Source organism: Daktulosphaira vitifoliae, unplaced genomic scaffold (genome assembly GCF_025091365.1).
Source record: "Daktulosphaira vitifoliae isolate Bord-2020 unplaced genomic scaffold, ASM2509136v1 Scaffold_1, whole genome shotgun sequence".
NCBI classification, from domain to species: domain Eukaryota; kingdom Metazoa; phylum Arthropoda; class Insecta; order Hemiptera; family Phylloxeridae; genus Daktulosphaira; species Daktulosphaira vitifoliae.
Genome location: NW_026099572.1, coordinates 82063155 through 82080587, shown reverse-complemented (window position 1 = coordinate 82080587; position 17433 = coordinate 82063155). Strand labels below are relative to the sequence as shown.

General features: G+C 25.6%; 4 protein-coding genes across 9 annotated transcripts; 2 read left to right on the top strand and 2 right to left on the bottom strand.

Moving 5' to 3' along the window:
• Window positions 1-1287: 1287 nt before the first annotated feature.
• LOC126896874 (ras association domain-containing protein 6) lies at window positions 1288-4877 on the bottom strand. The gene is made up of 10 exons (XM_050670016.1): window positions 4677-4877; window positions 4524-4618; window positions 4285-4427; window positions 4138-4213; window positions 3937-4068; window positions 3281-3421; window positions 2696-2961; window positions 2194-2426; window positions 1886-2105; window positions 1288-1574 (listed from the first exon to the last, which is right to left on the bottom strand). The coding sequence occupies exons 1-10, from the start codon at window positions 4714-4716 to the stop codon at window positions 1514-1516; spliced, it is 1407 nt and encodes a 468-aa protein (XP_050525973.1). The 5' UTR covers window positions 4717-4877; the 3' UTR covers window positions 1288-1513.
• Window positions 4878-7872: 2995 nt separating this feature from the next.
• Window positions 7873-9589, bottom strand: LOC126893982 (probable serine/threonine-protein kinase DDB_G0277071). The gene is made up of 5 exons (XM_050664585.1): window positions 9403-9589; window positions 8850-9080; window positions 8437-8783; window positions 8205-8374; window positions 7873-8101 (listed from the first exon to the last, which is right to left on the bottom strand). The coding sequence occupies exons 2-5, from the start codon at window positions 9054-9056 to the stop codon at window positions 7953-7955; spliced, it is 873 nt and encodes a 290-aa protein (XP_050520542.1). The 5' UTR covers window positions 9057-9080; window positions 9403-9589; the 3' UTR covers window positions 7873-7952.
• Window positions 9590-9750: 161 nt separating this feature from the next.
• LOC126893983 (cytochrome b-c1 complex subunit 7) lies at window positions 9751-10661 on the top strand. Its single transcript, XM_050664586.1, has 4 exons — window positions 9751-9918; window positions 9996-10043; window positions 10115-10281; window positions 10404-10661. Exons 1-4 carry the CDS (start codon window positions 9888-9890, stop codon window positions 10485-10487), a joined length of 330 nt encoding a protein of 109 aa, XP_050520543.1. The 5' UTR covers window positions 9751-9887; the 3' UTR covers window positions 10488-10661.
• Window positions 10662-14582: 3921 nt separating this feature from the next.
• LOC126896457 (ATP-dependent (S)-NAD(P)H-hydrate dehydratase) lies at window positions 14583-16073 on the top strand. 6 transcript variants are annotated; one of them, XM_050669250.1, is made up of 2 exons: window positions 14583-14693; window positions 15011-16073. In XM_050669250.1, the coding sequence occupies exon 2, from the start codon at window positions 15020-15022 to the stop codon at window positions 15941-15943; it is 924 nt and encodes a 307-aa protein (XP_050525207.1). In that variant the 5' UTR covers window positions 14583-14693; window positions 15011-15019; the 3' UTR covers window positions 15944-16073. The 6 variants fall into 6 exon arrangements, with proteins under 6 accessions (XP_050525207.1, XP_050525206.1, XP_050525211.1 ...); XM_050669249.1 differs by having other exon boundaries at window positions 14595-14693; window positions 14995-16073; XM_050669254.1 differs by having other exon boundaries at window positions 14595-14697.
• The last annotated feature ends 1360 nt before the right edge of the window (window positions 16074-17433 follow it).

Here is a 17433-nt window from a genome sequence, read left to right as displayed (position 1 = left end):
CATGTATTCCTTTATGCAATATTTATTGTATATCAGTTATGAAAATATTATAACTGTGATAATTAATTTTATGTCATAAAATCAGCATATTACAATTAATTATTGTATGTGCCACATACTGCATAGTGATAACTATATTCATGAATACTTCTTATTTTTATTCAGAATTATACTATTTAAAACATAATTAATAATTTAATTTATTTTGTATTTAAATTTAAATAAATATATTGGTAAATTTAATATAATAAATCTTTAATCTAATCAACTTTATAAACTGTTCAAAAAATTGTTTGTGGTCAATTCTTAAATTTTGTTAAATATTAAATGATTTTATGTTTTTTCTTAAAACCATTTTATATGTTATATCAAAATAAACCATGTTTTATTAACATTGATGATTTAAATAACTCATTTAAAATTTGTATAACTTTTTAGTGTTTTTTGTTTTTATATAAATTACCTAATTACTTAAATCTTGTTATAATAAAATTTTCAAAAACATTTATTTGAATAGAAAAATCATACCTATATTAAAAAGCAAAATGATAAAATTAAGCAAAAAAATTGAGGCTTGAAACCAGTCGTAAATTTTTTTTTAATACTGGTTAAATCACCTTTTTTTAAACAAGAAATAGTTCCTATTTTTATCATCTTAAATTACAGTAATCTGTTATCAGAAATTGAATAATTTTTCAAATTATTATTCAGTATCAAATAAACATATTAGAGAAACAGGTTTTTAACAAAAATCGATAACCATTTTAACCATTTGATAATCAACTTATGATATACAAAAAATTATAAATTGATTTTTCTCATGTATACCTTCTCAGAACAAAAGTCTGACTGTATCATTACAGTTATTACTATGACAGTAGTAATTTTGTGTCAACCTCCTTATGAAGAGTATAGTTCTAAGTTAATGACGCTTTTGGAGAAGGGTGGGGTAAAAAATTGTTTTATGAATAGCTCCCTAACATTTTTTTTGTGTGTAAAAATAAGTACTATTTGTAATAGTTTTTTATTATATATTTAACCATTTTTTACCTATTAACATTAACTTTTTTTTTCCTATAAAAAACAGAAATTTATAATTTGTATTTACCAAACCAATAACTTTATACGAATACCAGTTATAAACTTTAAATAAAATTAAGCTTTTACCAATTAATCCCATTTTTTTTTTTTTTTTAAATGATTTCAAGTACTGGTAAAAAGTCAACTAACAGTTTAAAATATTACTGAAAAATTATGATATCTGGGACACAAAAAAAATCAATGAAATATAGTTGAGTTATTAGTTCTTTTTACAGAAAATTATTTTACAAATAAAAATTTTTAATTAAAAAATAACAATCATCGTCAATTTCATTGATTTTATCAATACATAAAAAATTATGTACAGCTATACAAATTAATATAAAAACGGTATGAACATTCGCTTATAAAAAAAATTAATAAATGATATTTTATATTTTACGGTAACAATTCATTAAGAACAATTTATTATTCAAAGGTGTACTTTCAATTGTTCCATTCGTTGTCTTATCCTTTTTCTCATTTCTTCATATCTAAAATGAAAATATCCATTTAAATTTAAGTAAAATTAAAACTATATTAAAAATATTATTAATTTAAAAAACTAAAAAATATTAAAAATATTATTAAACTCAAAGCCACAAAAAAATTAAAGAAAAGTCGCGGATACGTATTTCGGAAACAATGTTACCATTATCAACGCTAAACACATACTGACACCCCGACTAGAAAAAACTCCCTTATATACCCCTAGTGACCTTATCACCTAGTGACGTTATCNTTAAATTTTACTATTAATAGTCCAATTCTTTTATGGTACAAATAATAAATATTATAATATTACTTTGCTTTGATAGCATTTACATGTTTTTCTTCTTCTGCATCATACCCAGCTAATATTGCTTTGCATTCGGGTAGGCTAAAGTTTAAAAATTGTGCAACATCACAGCTAATTTCATCAGTAGTTCGACTCTCCATAAGATATATTCTAGCAACATCTTCATGAGGTCCTTGAATCAGTCGAACAACTAATGGATACTCATCATCCTGCAATTTACGACGTTCTAAAAAAATTCATTTAATTACAAATATTTACAATACAGGAATTTTTTATTGCATATTAAAAGTTTATAGAATAATTTTAATAATTACCACCGTTATCAAAAACAAGGAATAAAGAAAATTGAAATGCTTTCCCATCAACTTTGTACTTATCAAGTACTAAATTAATAACTTCTGGCGTTGTTACTAATGATGTAACCCACACAGACATTTGACTACCATATGGTGGGGTAAAAAAACTTGTTTCACGGTTGTAGAAATGTCCATTAATTGAGCAACGACGTTTCAACTTAGTACGGTTTTTACCATTTAACCTTCCTGTCCTACAAAATTAATTTAACAAAAGGAAATAAAAAAATTAGGTATATTATTCCTCATTATGCTGATAAAAATTTGAATAAACAGTATGAGTAAGATAATACTTGACTTTTATTAAAATAAAAAATTGGTGATTTTTGTAACTAAATAATAATTTGTCATTTAATCAAATATTGGTAAATTTGAATAATATTGAGTAAACTTAATTTTTCATAAATTAAAAATACATAATTTTATTTGTCACTCTATGCACTCTATAAAATGTAGAACTAACCGTCTTTTAATAGCTGTTGATCCTAACTTTCTTCTTATAACTATGTTATTTGTTGATTCGCCATTATGATCAGAAAAAAATTCATAATTGGCGTCATTGTCACTTACATCATCATCTAAAGAACGACTTCTACATAAAGTTTTCTCAAAAGATTCTTCTTCTAATTTTGATTCAAAATTTTCAGAATATGCATCACTTTTTTCAGATACTATAGCATTAGGCATAGTACTGTAAGCTTTTTCATTGTCAGACACTTCTCTTTGTACCTTTATGTATAATGAAATAACTTTACTCAAAAATCGTTATTATTAAAAAATGTAATTAATTAATTACACGGCAAAGTTAGCAATCTATTTATGAACTAATTATTATTGTATTTAAAAATTATAAAATTTAAAATAACTAAAATTAAAAAAATTAATTATTGACTTCGCTACACTATGCCTCAATTGAAAGTATAGATTATTGATTCACCTAGTTAATCATTTATCTAAGTGGCCTCCACTTAATAAAGTAATAAGATACTAAGATATTAAAATAATAATAATTTTAAAAGAAAAAAATTCTTTAGAGCTATAATATTACCATCAATAGTTCATCAAGTTCATCTTTGACATCAATAGAATTCAAATTATGAGGTAATGTATTGAACTTATTTGATCTATTATTTCCATTTTGATGATCATTAGTTTTTGAATAATTCGTAACATATTTATTTTGCAATTTCTGTAATATATATAGAAAATATTATTTAAAAATGTACTGAAATAATTTTATTATTTCTATTTATAAATAAAATATAATTTAAAATTAAAAATTATTGGTAACTACTAGCTTTGAATTACTTTATCTTCAGATTACAATGTGAAAAAAATTGGTAATTAACTTATCATAAAATACATAAATAGTATAAAAAGTATAATAGTAAAATATAAAAAAAATTATTTTTCATTATGTATATTAATAATAAGTTCAAATATTGTAGTATGTATGTTATATTATCCCAAATATTATATTTTCAAGGATGTCAAAAGTTAAATAATGGTTTCAATTTATAATTTGTTTAAATACTTAAAAAATTACTGGATCTATTCCTTTTTATTTCATTGTGAATATGGTAATATTATAAAGCCGAGTTTAAATATTTATGTTGTGTATTTTTAATTTTAAATAATATTTTATTTAAATTATATAAAAAGTGTCTGTAATTTCAATATCATTTTTATTTACTAGATTTATACCATTATAGGAGAATCTATATATTTTAGAATTCTATTTTTAATTCTTTGATCATCATCTTCCTTCAAATGAATCATGTCAGTAACAGCCCAATAGATTCTTAGAGCACCTTCTAATACTGGTCGGCCATTTACCTAAATAATTTTTTAACAAAAGATTATTTTTTTTACATGTATTAAAACATAAAATTTATATTAGTTTACCTCACGACTTCTTATTTCTCCACTTTTTCCTTCATAATATTTATTATATATTTTTAATTTTTCTTCTACTTCAGATCTAATTTTTGTAAATTTAATTTATAAAAAAAAAATTTTTTTTAATTAAAATTATATAATCAATAGAATAACCTTTCAACATTTGGCCCAAAAGGGTATTTATTTTCAATTCTTCCAAAACTAGTATGAGATTCGACTCTAGTACCATGTCCATAAAGTTGAGGTCCAAACAAAACTCCATAGCATGGTACATGACAATAAGGCACACCCTTATGCTACATCATAAAATTGTATGATTTTTATAAAAGTATTTAAAATTCTTAGAATTAGTTTTATAGTTTCTATAAAATACATAAACAATAAAATCTAACCTCTGCGTGTTGTCCAGGATTCAACCTTTTGCTACATTCTTCACATCGTAAACATTCAGGATGCCAATCATAGCCTAAGGATTGTTTTCGCTCAGCTAAACAGACATTAATAGATAAATAAATTTTAAATTAACTCATTGTCAATAAACTTACCAAAATAGACCGGTTTTCCACATTTATGACATTTCCACATGACTAAACTCGATTATTCTCCAAAAAACTATTTGTAGGAATATTTTATCTTAATTTTAAACTAATTTGACATCAATATTAAACTGTTATTAAATCAATCATTTTAATTTTTAAAAAATCTTTGTTTAAAGAAATTTGTTATATTTTTATCAATCATAATAAATCGGTGTTGGTAATTCATATCAATTTATCAAAAATTGACTGACTTGTAACATCTTTGGTAACTAAATAATATTAAATAGTTTAAAATTCTTGATGTTGCTATTATCACTTAATGCTTATTGTAATTATTATTCAAAATAATTATAACACAGATTATAATTGGTCTAATAAAATTAATGCATCGATTATCAATATATTCTTTTATACACACTCAGTGTCGCCTTTAGATATGATCAACAGTGAAACGGTACAGAGCGCACCATAAAAAAAACGTCATATAATTCCGAGTGTTGTTTACTTCTTTTTATTTTAATCTGTTCACAAAAAAAATCATTCTTTTTTTTTTACAGGTCGCCAAAATTATAAATCAATGGTACAATCCGTAATAATCAGTAGCACAAATAAATCTTTTTATAGAGTAGATTGTTATAATTTTAGATAACAGATTTATTATTTTTTATTAATATTTTACTTTAAATAATCGCTATTTTATTATTAAAACAACTAAATTACATGTTACAAGATTGCCACACATTTCTAATATATGTAACACAGTTTATGTCAGTGCACAAAATATTTTAGGCCCCGAGGCAATGTAAAAATTCTAACTTTACCTCTAATACTCGCATCAGAAAATTTTAATTTAATAAGAATTGTAGCACTTCAAAATAAATTTGCACTATCATATTGTTAAATAAAGGGGGACTATCGTAACAGTTAACTAAATTACAATAACAAAAATAAATAATAATAATAGTTTTAGTTATTATCGAGGTGGACATAATGCCCATGCATTCGGACCTGTTGGTCCATTGTGCGCACCTCATACCGAATTGTCTTGATTCGGTTTACTCACCTAAGTGTTAATACATTACCAACCATAAAGTCACTTCTAAAGATGACCAAAGAGTCCTGTCTTCCTGGCAAAATTAAGTATCTCTCTGGGTTTTAGGTTTTTAATATTTTCTTTTTCAGGAAAAGGTTTATTTAAGTAGTTTGATCTTAGTGTGGACAAGGCTTCACATTCGCACATGATGTGAAATGAGTTTTCATCTTCTACTCCACACTTTCTGCACAATGATGATTCCGATACCCCCATTGCGTTAAGATGTTTAAGCAGGTGACCATGTCCTGTCAGTAGACCAGTCAGGATGCTTATTTGATGTCTAGTCATGCTATTAAGATCACCCAACAATAAATCAGGGGTCTTGATAAACATTTTAGATTGTCTAGGTACTACCAAGTACTTCCAGATTTTCCTGTGTTGTTCTCTGCACTAATTCTTGGGTAGCGCTTTGAGCGATTGCTCAGTGAGTCCTACCACTAGTTCTGGTCCAACATAGGTGTTCTCTGCTCCTTTCCTGGCTAGAAAGTCAGCATTCTCATTTCCAGTGACACTGTTGTGTCCCGGTACCCACGCTAGTGTAACTTTGTTGAACCTCGATAGTGATTCTAAAGTTTCCCTGCATTCGAGGACCAGCTTTGAATTCACTTGATCGTTACAGAGTGCCTTCAAAGCCGCTTGACTATCACTTAAGATAGTTATCTTCCTATTTTTGTATACCAGCAGGTTCTGAGCCCCTACCAGTATCGCCATCACCTCTGCTTGGAAAACAGAGGGTGTTGTGCCNTTTGGAAAACAGAGGGTGTTTGCCCAATGACATACTGACATTTATTCGTGGCTTTAAACCCCAAATTCCAGCACCTACCTTTCCTGATTTTTTGGATCCATCTGTATATATCACAAATCCTCCTTTTTCAGTCAGGTGGTTAATATTCCATTCTATACNCAGTCAGGTAGTAATTACTACCTGACTGGTAGTAATTAATAACTCTAAAAAGAATTAATAACTCTTGGTTTAAGACCCCATGTCTTTCCCAAGGCTCTACTGCAAGTCCACAATGTGGTCATTGCTTTTTTGATTCTTGACTCAACATGTGATTTCCATTTTAGCTTACTATCCAAGATAATACCTAAGTATTTTACTTCTGATTTTAAGCTAATTTCTTGTCCATTCAGANCCAATTTTAAGCTTATTTCTTGTCCATTTAGAGTAAGAGTGTCAAGACTGTCTAGTCCTATTCTCCTTCTAGTGAACATAACAACCTCTGCTTTATTTGGATTAACAGATAGACCGTACTTACTACACCATATCTGTATAGTGTTTAGTCTCTGTTGTGCTAAGTCTATAAGTGTCTGGGAATTTACCCACCACTGCTATAAATAAGTTATCCGCATAGGCTTGTGTATAACAATATTTGTTTAACTCTCTAATAAGCGAGTCCAATACTAGACACCTAGCAAGGGGGATAGAACCTCAATAATAATAATAAGTATCATCAATTATTAAAAAGTACCAACCATTAATATTTAAAAAATCAGGGATTAGAAACTTTATTTTTTTTTAAATTACATTTTATTCAATAAATCCAACTAATTTGACTATAATAGTATTTTTATTTATAAATAAACTGATTGTACAAGTTTTACATTCATTTATAATTTTTTTTACATACTTCAAAAATGTTAAATTTATTACAATATCTAAACATAATAATATAAGTATCAAAATTGCTTGTCATATTGAGTCAAATATAACTTTTAAAAAAATAACACTTAATATTTGAAGAAAATATCAGTTTTTAAATTTATTGTTTTACATGTATAAATATAATACCTACATATAATATGCAACTTGTTAACAGTTATCCTCTGATCAAATCTTTATTAGGTTACATAAAAATATTTAGTAATGGAAAAACATAACTTAATTTTTACTCATAATAAATTATTTTTCTTCATATTGTAAAAATTAAATTAGTAGAATATCAGTGTATTTTGGTATCAACTAAGTTTATCATTTTTACGAAGAAATTTTTTTACAATTTCAGTTTAAAATATTGAAATTGCCATAAATAAAAAAAAAATAACTTTTATAGGAAGAGATATCACTGCTCCAATAAATCAATGACATTTAGATTAAAATTTGTAAAAATTAATAAAATAATAATATATTTATCGTTTGAAGTAAATAATAAATCAATAATTCTATACATACATATATATTTTTAATCTTAATAAGGTAAGTAATAAATAAAGCCACCAATTCTTGATTCTTTTAAACGCTTCAAATGTCTTAGAATCGGAATAATATTTAAAGTTGTCTTGTCCACTTTTGTTTCACTATATTTTGTTATATCTTCAGCGGTAACAAAATATTGTCCTAGCATAAAAAATACAAAGAAATATAATTACTATTATTTTTCTTTTATTGAATGAAGCCTTAGTAGTCAAGACTTCAAACAAAAAATATATTAAAAACAAACCTTGTCCAACATTGCTTTGTTGAATTTTCCATTCATTATAAGCATCTAATTCTTTTTTTTTTAACGCAGTTTTTGATTTTCTCAAGATTTCATACTTATTTTCTAAAGCTATATTAATACTTTCAATAACTACATTAATATTTAAAGACGTTAGACGCCCTTTCATGTACCTAATAAATTAAAATAAAATTTAATTAAAATATAACTTTTGAATATTTTACAAGGAATATACTTTGGAACAGTATTCATTTCTTCATTATTGACCAATTGAATATAAGGAATATCAAGAACGTGTTTTGAAGTTTGACATTTTGATTGTCCCATTATTGTAGTACTCATAGTAGTATTTTGGTGTAAAGAATTTTCTGGAGGAGAAAAAGTATCATTCCATGAACTTCTAACGGGCGACATTGAAATATTGTTTATACTATTTAAACAATTTGAATTATTTTCCTTGGTTTCATTTTGATTATACTGTTGATTTCCATTAAAGTTATTAGAATTGATAGGTGTGTTCATTATCATATGTTCACATCTGTTAACCATTTTTTTTAAATCATCTAATTGAGCTTGAAAATACTAAAAATAAAAATCTACTTAATACATATCATAATTAATATTAATATTTATTTTTAATTAAATTACTGATTGACGAGCATTTTTTTCTCTAACTAAAGCTTTCTTCAATGTATTCATTTGATTTTCAAAAATTGTTACTAAGTTTTCCAAATTGTCATAAGTGTCGATTATTTCTTTACCTCCTTCAGGGCTTTTACAACACAACATAATATCTAAACATGTACTCAGATTGTCAACAGTACTAACCATTTTAGAAAGATCAAAACTACTCATTTTAAAAATATTTATAATCCTCTTCTGAAAATCAAGAAAAATAATATACTAATTTAAAATAAAAATAATAAAGATATATGACAACTTTGTTTTTGAAATATTAAGTTTTTATTATTCAATAATAAATGACATAAAATAAAATAACTTTTTATATCCCACACACTAACAGAATTCTGTTTTAAAATTTTGATTATCAAAATATATAAAAATCAAACTATTACAAACAATTTTTATTTTTTTAATCTATAGTCTTTAAATCAGAATTAAGAAATTTCAATTAAAAATAATAATGTAAGAAAATGGCAATAAATATTAATATATAGAAGACTTTTAATTACACAAATACCTGTTATATAATTTTACTTCTATTTATTTCTGAATAAAAATAAATGAATATTTAATAAAATTCGCTGAAAAGTTAAGAGCGTCAATGTTTGCCCTCCTCTCAGTAAGTTCTTATTATTTGTTCTTGGTAGATTCCCTCCAATTTAATATCACGTATCACACATAGATAAAAATATATAACTCAATAATATAGGAATAATATTTTCACATTAGATTACAATAATTCAACAGAAATGTTAGCTGCTTCAATATATAAGAGATAACTTTACAGCTGATTAATAAGTACAAACACACTAATAAGTCTCGTGTTGGCAATACTGAATACTGCCAATAACAGTAGATAAACTTTTAAGGACATTTCAATGAGATAAAAACTCACAAAACTTATAAATTGTAATAGTCATTCTACAAACACAATATTTAAAACTCTCTTCAAAGCTTGATTTTATTAATCCTGTCATAAGTTAAATTTTAATCTTTACTAATATGTCTATATTTAAATCCATCGCATCCAATGGTAAGATGTTTGGCTCAACTCTAAAAAATTGCATTTTTTTACTACTTTTCTTTAATATACTTGTCAATTGTTTTCAGTGGGTGTTCGTCGTTGGGCATATAATCTATCGGGTTTCAATCGATATGGTATGGATTCAACTTTTTTATTTTCATTTTACTAATATTCTTAAATGCCTACCAGTTATATTTTTTATTAGGACTCCATCATGATGATGTACTACAAGAAAATGAAGATGTGAAAGAAGCTTTAAGAAGACTTCCAAACCATAAAGTTGATGAACGTACATTTAGGATAATTCGAGCTATGCAACTCTCGATACAAAAAATAGAATTACCGAAGGAAGAATGGACCAAATTTGAAGAAGTAAAAAATATTTTTAACATATTCTTATTATGTTTCTTTACTAATTTTTACTATATAGCTATATTGAAATTACTCAGTACAAATTTAATATTAATTTTAATACCTTTTTATATTTAATTTAGGATGATCGCTATTTGCAACCATATTTAGAAGAAGTTATTCGGGAAAGAGAAGAAAAAGAATATTGGGAAAAAAATTACTATTAGGAAATTATACTTTTTAATTTTTAATTTCCTTAATATTTTAATAGTATTATGTAATAATAATTAATTTTTTTAAATGAAAAAATTAACTAAACAAAAGCATACAAAATATTAATGGTTTGTTGAACATAGTATCTGGTTGTATATTAAGATGAATAAAGTACCATTATCTATAAATCTATTATAAATATTATTTTATTCTAAAATATCTATAATAAGATCTTTAAAATTTAAAAAAATCCTAGTGATTGTGTTTAAAGAAATTAGTGATTAGTAATATTATTATTTTTTTATTTTTATAGAAAAATCTTATAGAAATAGAATGTCTTATAAATCAATTGGCTCTAAATTCTTATTAAATTTAATAAGTCTTCATAATATATTACAAAGCATGACCTCTAAATGGCATCATAAAGAAAAATGGGTTCTTGAAACTAAGTTCTCTCATTAATCAAAATAAGTAATATGATTCAAATTTGGCTCTATCAGAATGTAAAATCCTGTTTGTGAGGGACTTTCATATAATTCTTTGATTTGTGGTCACTGAAATCCATCTTATATAATTAGGTATGGAGCTAGGGGTCTGTCTTCTGCAAAAAAGAATATCATTCTTAACAATTTACAATTTATTTTTATTTAAAACTTAAAAATAAGTGTTTATGAATGATCTTTAATGTCATTAAAGTAGAAAGTCAATTAAATCATAGACTTCCTATATGTGACATCTAGAGCTAAAGAGATCATAATGATAAAAAAGTCATTTCGATATAATTGAATTTAAAATTTTGAAAGTTGCTTTAGAAAACAATTAAGGGATAAAATCAAAAATTTAACTTGTTATATCAGCTTGCTACCTATTAATATAATATGTGCTATTTTCAAGCCTATATTAAGTGAGACTATGAGTAATGGGGCAGTAGAAATAACCAAGTTGTGTATTCCGCCTGATTGATAACATAACTTTAAAAATTAAATTATATTATTATTAATTTTTTTATTGCCTTCAGTTTTTATAAAAAAAAAATTTTAAATAAAGTTAAAACATAAATTACTTTAACAGTTATGTTTAATCAGTAAAAAATTACATAAATTGATGGCATTTTGAAAATACAATACATTTCATAAAAACAAAATGAATGAATGATTGTTGGTTTTATTATTATTATGTTAATCTAATTTACTCATACTAACAGTATTTTTTTTTACATGTGAATTTTAAAACTTATTATGTAATCAGAAATTTTTTATAACTGAGAATCAGGGATAGACTATTTATCTATATTAGTTTAGCTGATTCAGAATTATATAGACGACAGTATTATCCGCACTGCAGAGATATATATTCGAAATAGTAGCCATACAAGAGATCAGATGGACGAATGTAGAGAACATCAAACTTCGTGACGCAACTATATTCTATAGTTATGGTCAAAGCCATGAATATGGCGTTGGGTTTATAGTAAACAACGACATATTACCATTTGTAAGAAACTTCATAACACTTAGCGAATGAATTTGTCTCCTACAGTTGAAGTGTAAATGGGGAAACATCGCAGTAATAAATTGTCATAATCCAACTGAGAATAAAGAGAACCAAACTAAGGAAGAATTTATGACAGTATACCTCATAGGACCAGAAAGATTATAATAGGAGACCTTAACGCAAAAACCGGTAAGGAACAAATAATCAAACCTACAATTGGAGAACACGTCCTACACGAAATATTCAACGATAATGGAAGCAAACTTATCTCATTTGGGATGTCAAAATTTGGGATGACTGTTAGTAGCTCGTATTTTCCCCACAAAGAAATACATAAACAAACCTGGATGTCGCCTGTTGGTCAAAAAATCAGATAGATCATGCTGTGGTAGATGAACAACTCAAATATAGTGTACAAGATGTAAGAAACTACAGGGGAATGAGTGGGCACTCAGATCATTTTCTAGTCAAGGTAAAACTGAATAAAAAACTACCTACAAGATGGAATTAAAAAAGAAAAATTTACCGCAAGTTCGGTGTAGACAAATTAAAAGAGGAACAGATAGTTAATGAATATAGAAATGAAAGGTAAACAACAACTTAAACCTACAATATTAAGAACATTGGATACAATTAAGAAAAACGATAAAAGATGCTACAGAAGAAAATATCGGTATAGTAAACGGCAAATAGACCAAACAATGATTTAATGAAAACTGTAGGAAAGTCATACAAGAAAGAGATAAAGCAAAATCCATGGTGTTTATGGAATGTAGTATAGAAAATTAAAAAAAGACTAACCCAGGAACAAAGAAAAATGAAGAGAGAAAAAAGAGAGTGGGAACAACAACGGATCGAAACGATGGAAGAATCATACAGAGATTCTAAAATGTTTTTTAGAAAAGCTAAAGAAATAAGAAAACCATATAAACCAAAAGTGTCAATAATGAAAAATGAGAATAATGAACTGATAATAGACATTCAAGCCATTGCTGAAGAATTCAAAAGAGTGCTCCAAGAAATGCTGAACCAACCAGAAATAGAAGACCAAAGACAGGATAACTCTGTACTCACAACGATAGAACAATACCAATGTATACCAGGAAAGGAAGAAATAATTTCATTAATTATTAAAGAAGCAATAGAACTGCTAAAGAATAACAAAACTCCGGGTGAGGACATGATAGAAGCCGAACTTATACAAAAGGGAGGAGAACTAATTGTTAATGATATGTGGGAAATAATTAAGAAAATATAACAAGAACAGATACCAGAAGAATGGAAGGTAGCAGTAATATGCTTCATATATAAAAAGAAACAGCCAATGGTGTCAGTTTTAATGGAAGAGTGTATGCATTACTAGCCTACGCTGATAATATAGTAATACTTGGATCAAATGAAGAGAACACTAAAACCACCACAAAGGAGCTAATAACCAAAGCGCTGAGTATGGGGCTAATGATAAATGAAGGGAAAACTAAATATGTGGAAGTTGAGAAAGGTAATCAACTACACCAAAACAGAAATTTGAACATTGAAAATTATTGTTTCGAAAAAGTAGAAAGCTTTAAATATCTGGGAGTGGATATAAATAGTCACAATAATTACCATGAGGAAATAAACCTGAGAGTAAAAGCTGGAAACAGATGTTATTTCGCGTTACAGAAAACCTTCAGGTTCAAGGTATTATCAAATAAATCAAAAATAAGATTATACAAGGTTTTACTTAGACCAGTAATTCTATACGCATGCGAAACGTGGCCAACGTCAAAAGAGGACGAAAGAAAATTAGCAGTTCTAGAAAGGAAATTCCTACGACTCATTTTTGGTCCAAAAAAAAATGATCAAACAGGTGAATATGAAATAAGATCCAATAAAGAAATTAAAGACGCGTTGGGAGAAGAGGATATTATACAAACAATTAAAGGAAGAAATATGAGCTGGCTTGGTCATGTATGGAGATCGAATGGCATAATGGAGGATGTGCTTAAATGGAAACCAGAAGACAAGAGACTATTGGGTAGACCGAAGAAAAGGTGGGATAGACGAGCCCAACCAGAATTTTAGGATACTTGGGGTTGAAAACCTGAAAGAGTTAGCAAATGATCTAGAGGAATGGAGGAGACTGTGTAGAGCAGTGATGTGCCTTAATGGCCTATAAAATCTGAAGAAGAATAGTTTCAAAAAAAAAAAAAGTACATGTTTTGATGTCATTGATATTTTTTATTATTGCAGTATTCAATAATGCTAAAAACACGATATAAGCAAAGTATCACTGTAATTTTATTATAATTTATATGTTATCTTAAGATAAAATATTTAGTACTGTCATCGATTACGATAAAATAAGTTAAAATTATTTATAAAAAGAAAGTCATATTAACATAGTAGTTGTTCTTTTCGCAAGCTTAGGAATCTAAGATTTACCAAATATAATTGTTCATATTACTTATAAAAATTAGAACTCCAATATATATAATTATCAAACCTATAATGTTTTAAAAACATTATAGATTTACAAATTATTGTTTACAATAATTGCTGCTGTTAAAAACAAATGTATGGTAAAATCATAATTGGAATGACAAAGGCAAGTTATTCATTATGATTAACAAGTATAATCAGCTATACAATAATTTGTTATAAAATATCAAATAGAATAAATTGATAAGAAATTCATAAATTACAATCTCAAAGTTACAAGTATACAAAGTAAACATAACAAAGTAGGTAATATTTTGCAAAGAATATTTATTTTTAAAATATAGATTTATGAACCTAATTTATTGTTTTAAATTAACTGTACAAAAAATAAATTATAATAATTAGGTAAATTGTATTCAGTATGATTTATTGATGTATATCATTTATATATTTTAGAATATGCATTCCAAAAAGTATTCTATTGTAAATTCCACTAGTTATTCAAAAAAAAAAATAGTTTTTTTTTAATTTATGAAGTTTATTTTGTAACTAATTTTGATATCTTTGTTAAAAACAAATCACTATTCTTAATTATAATTTCAGGAAATATTTATTTTAGGTTTGCTTAATGGAATTTCATCTGAAAATGTTAAAAAATTGCAAAATTCTATTACCGACTTTAACAAATAATCTTCACAAAGGACAATGTGGCAGAATAGGAATAATAGGAGGTTGTGAAGAATATACTGGTGCTCCTTACTATGCTGCTATAAGTGCTTTACGCACGGGTGCTGATCTTGTTTATGTATTTTGTTTTAAATCTGCAGCACCAATTATAAAATCATATTCACCAGAACTTATTGTTCTACCATATTTAGATAGTCCTAATGCTCTAGAGAAAATAAAACCATGGCTTCAAAAACTACATTCACTTGTTGTTGGTCCTGGTCTCGGAAGTGATATGATCGCTCAAAATACAGTTAAGGACATTTTTCAATATATAAGTGGCAATTCCAGTTTAAATAAAAATCAAGTTCCGATAATTGCTGATGCAGATTCCTTAACTATTATTGAATCTGATACATTCAAAAATTACAGTGGATGTGTATATTTGACTCCAAATGTACATGAATTTTCTAAATTATCTCTTAGATTGATAAACCACCAAACATACAAGCCAACTGGTGATGATATACAGGCTGTCTTAAAAAAATTAGATGGTAATTACACATTAATTTTAAAAGCAGAAGAAGATATGATAGTTAATAAAAGAACAACAACAATAAATAGAGAAAAAGGTTCATCAAGACGTTGTGGTGGTCAGGGAGATATTTTGGCTGGAAGCTTGGGAACATTTGCATACTGGGCAACTAAACAAAATAAATATAATGAATGTGACCCAGAAATTCTTGCAGCCTATGCTGCAACTTCATTGACAAAATATGCTAACAAGATCACTTTTGAATCAAAGGAAAGAAGTATGATCACGACCGATATTATTAAAAACATTCCAAAAGCTTTTCAAGAATTATTTACAAAAGGAAAAGATTAAAATATATTTTTTTAAGACTTGTAGAAAAATTTTGTTTTTTTGAAATATGAACTAGGTTCATTTATCTATGATTTTATCAGCTTATATTTTACTTATGTAAAAAAATATAGAAAATAATATTTAGTTTAAATTTAGATTTCTCTTTTGTGTAATATTTAGTATATTTTGAGGAACATGAATAAATTTTCATTAAGCTTTATATAACAATTATCCTATTAAATGTATTTGAATTCTTTTGTAATAGGGTTAATAGACTTAAAATTGATACTAAGTACATAATTTCAAGAAAAATCAATTAATTCAGAATAGTTTTTAAATTATCCAAGTTTAAAATTTATTTTAGGTAAAGTACATCTTATACGAGTAATATATTGATGATCAAGCGTACAAAAAAATTCCATTAAACATTTTTTATTGGTATAATGGTTAATGTTAATTAAAATTTTTGAAACATTATATACAGACAGCTTTTCAAAATTAAAGTCATTGATGTATTAGAAAGCTCTCAGTTTTTTATATATATTCTATAACTCATGTTCCTCTAATATTGCTTGTGTAAGGTCATCAATGTGTATTACAATAAATCATATTACCTATATTATGTTATATCGGATGATCAGTAAATGAATTAAATTTATGTATAAAATACACAATAGAAAAACGTTGATATATCAGATAATAATAAAAGAATGATTATGGTCTATTAATTTATGCTAAAAATTTTATTACTGGTTGAATATCTTAAATTTTATTCGTATAGCTTATAAATATTCATTGATTACATATATATATATATATTATATATTACAATAATGGTAACAAATACAATTATTTAAACTACATTTAATATTTAATATGTACTCCATAATATTAATGATTAAATATTGACTAACATAGTTGATCATAACTCATTTACCTACAAATAAGAACTGAGCAGTGTTTAGTCAAGTAAAAAATACTTATTGATCTAGCTGAATATAAATAAATATTAATTAATTTAAATATAATTATTTAATTATTAAATAATTAATTTTACAACTATTCTGCTTTATCAGTTCATTTCTATTAATCTATAACCTACATACATTCAATTGACTATGAGAAAGTATATAATAGTACATTTTATGTAATTACTATTAATAACTTAATTCATAAAATTTAACTTTAAAACAATTATTGAAAGGGTAAAAATAATATTCACTTAATAAAGTATATTGTATTTATACAAATTAGAAATAGTAGTATAAAAAAGAAGAAAATGATAAATGTTAGGGAATAACTATAAATTTTAACGTATTTAAAAGTAAATTATAAGAAAAATTAATAACTGACCCATATTTAATATGGTCTTTACAATAATTACATTTTTTAACAAAATATTTTTACAAATCATTTCTTAAAATACATTTGTTAACTTAATAAAACACATAAAAAACAATTAAACTTTAAAATTTTAACAATTTTAAGAAAAAAGAATACATTTTTATTGT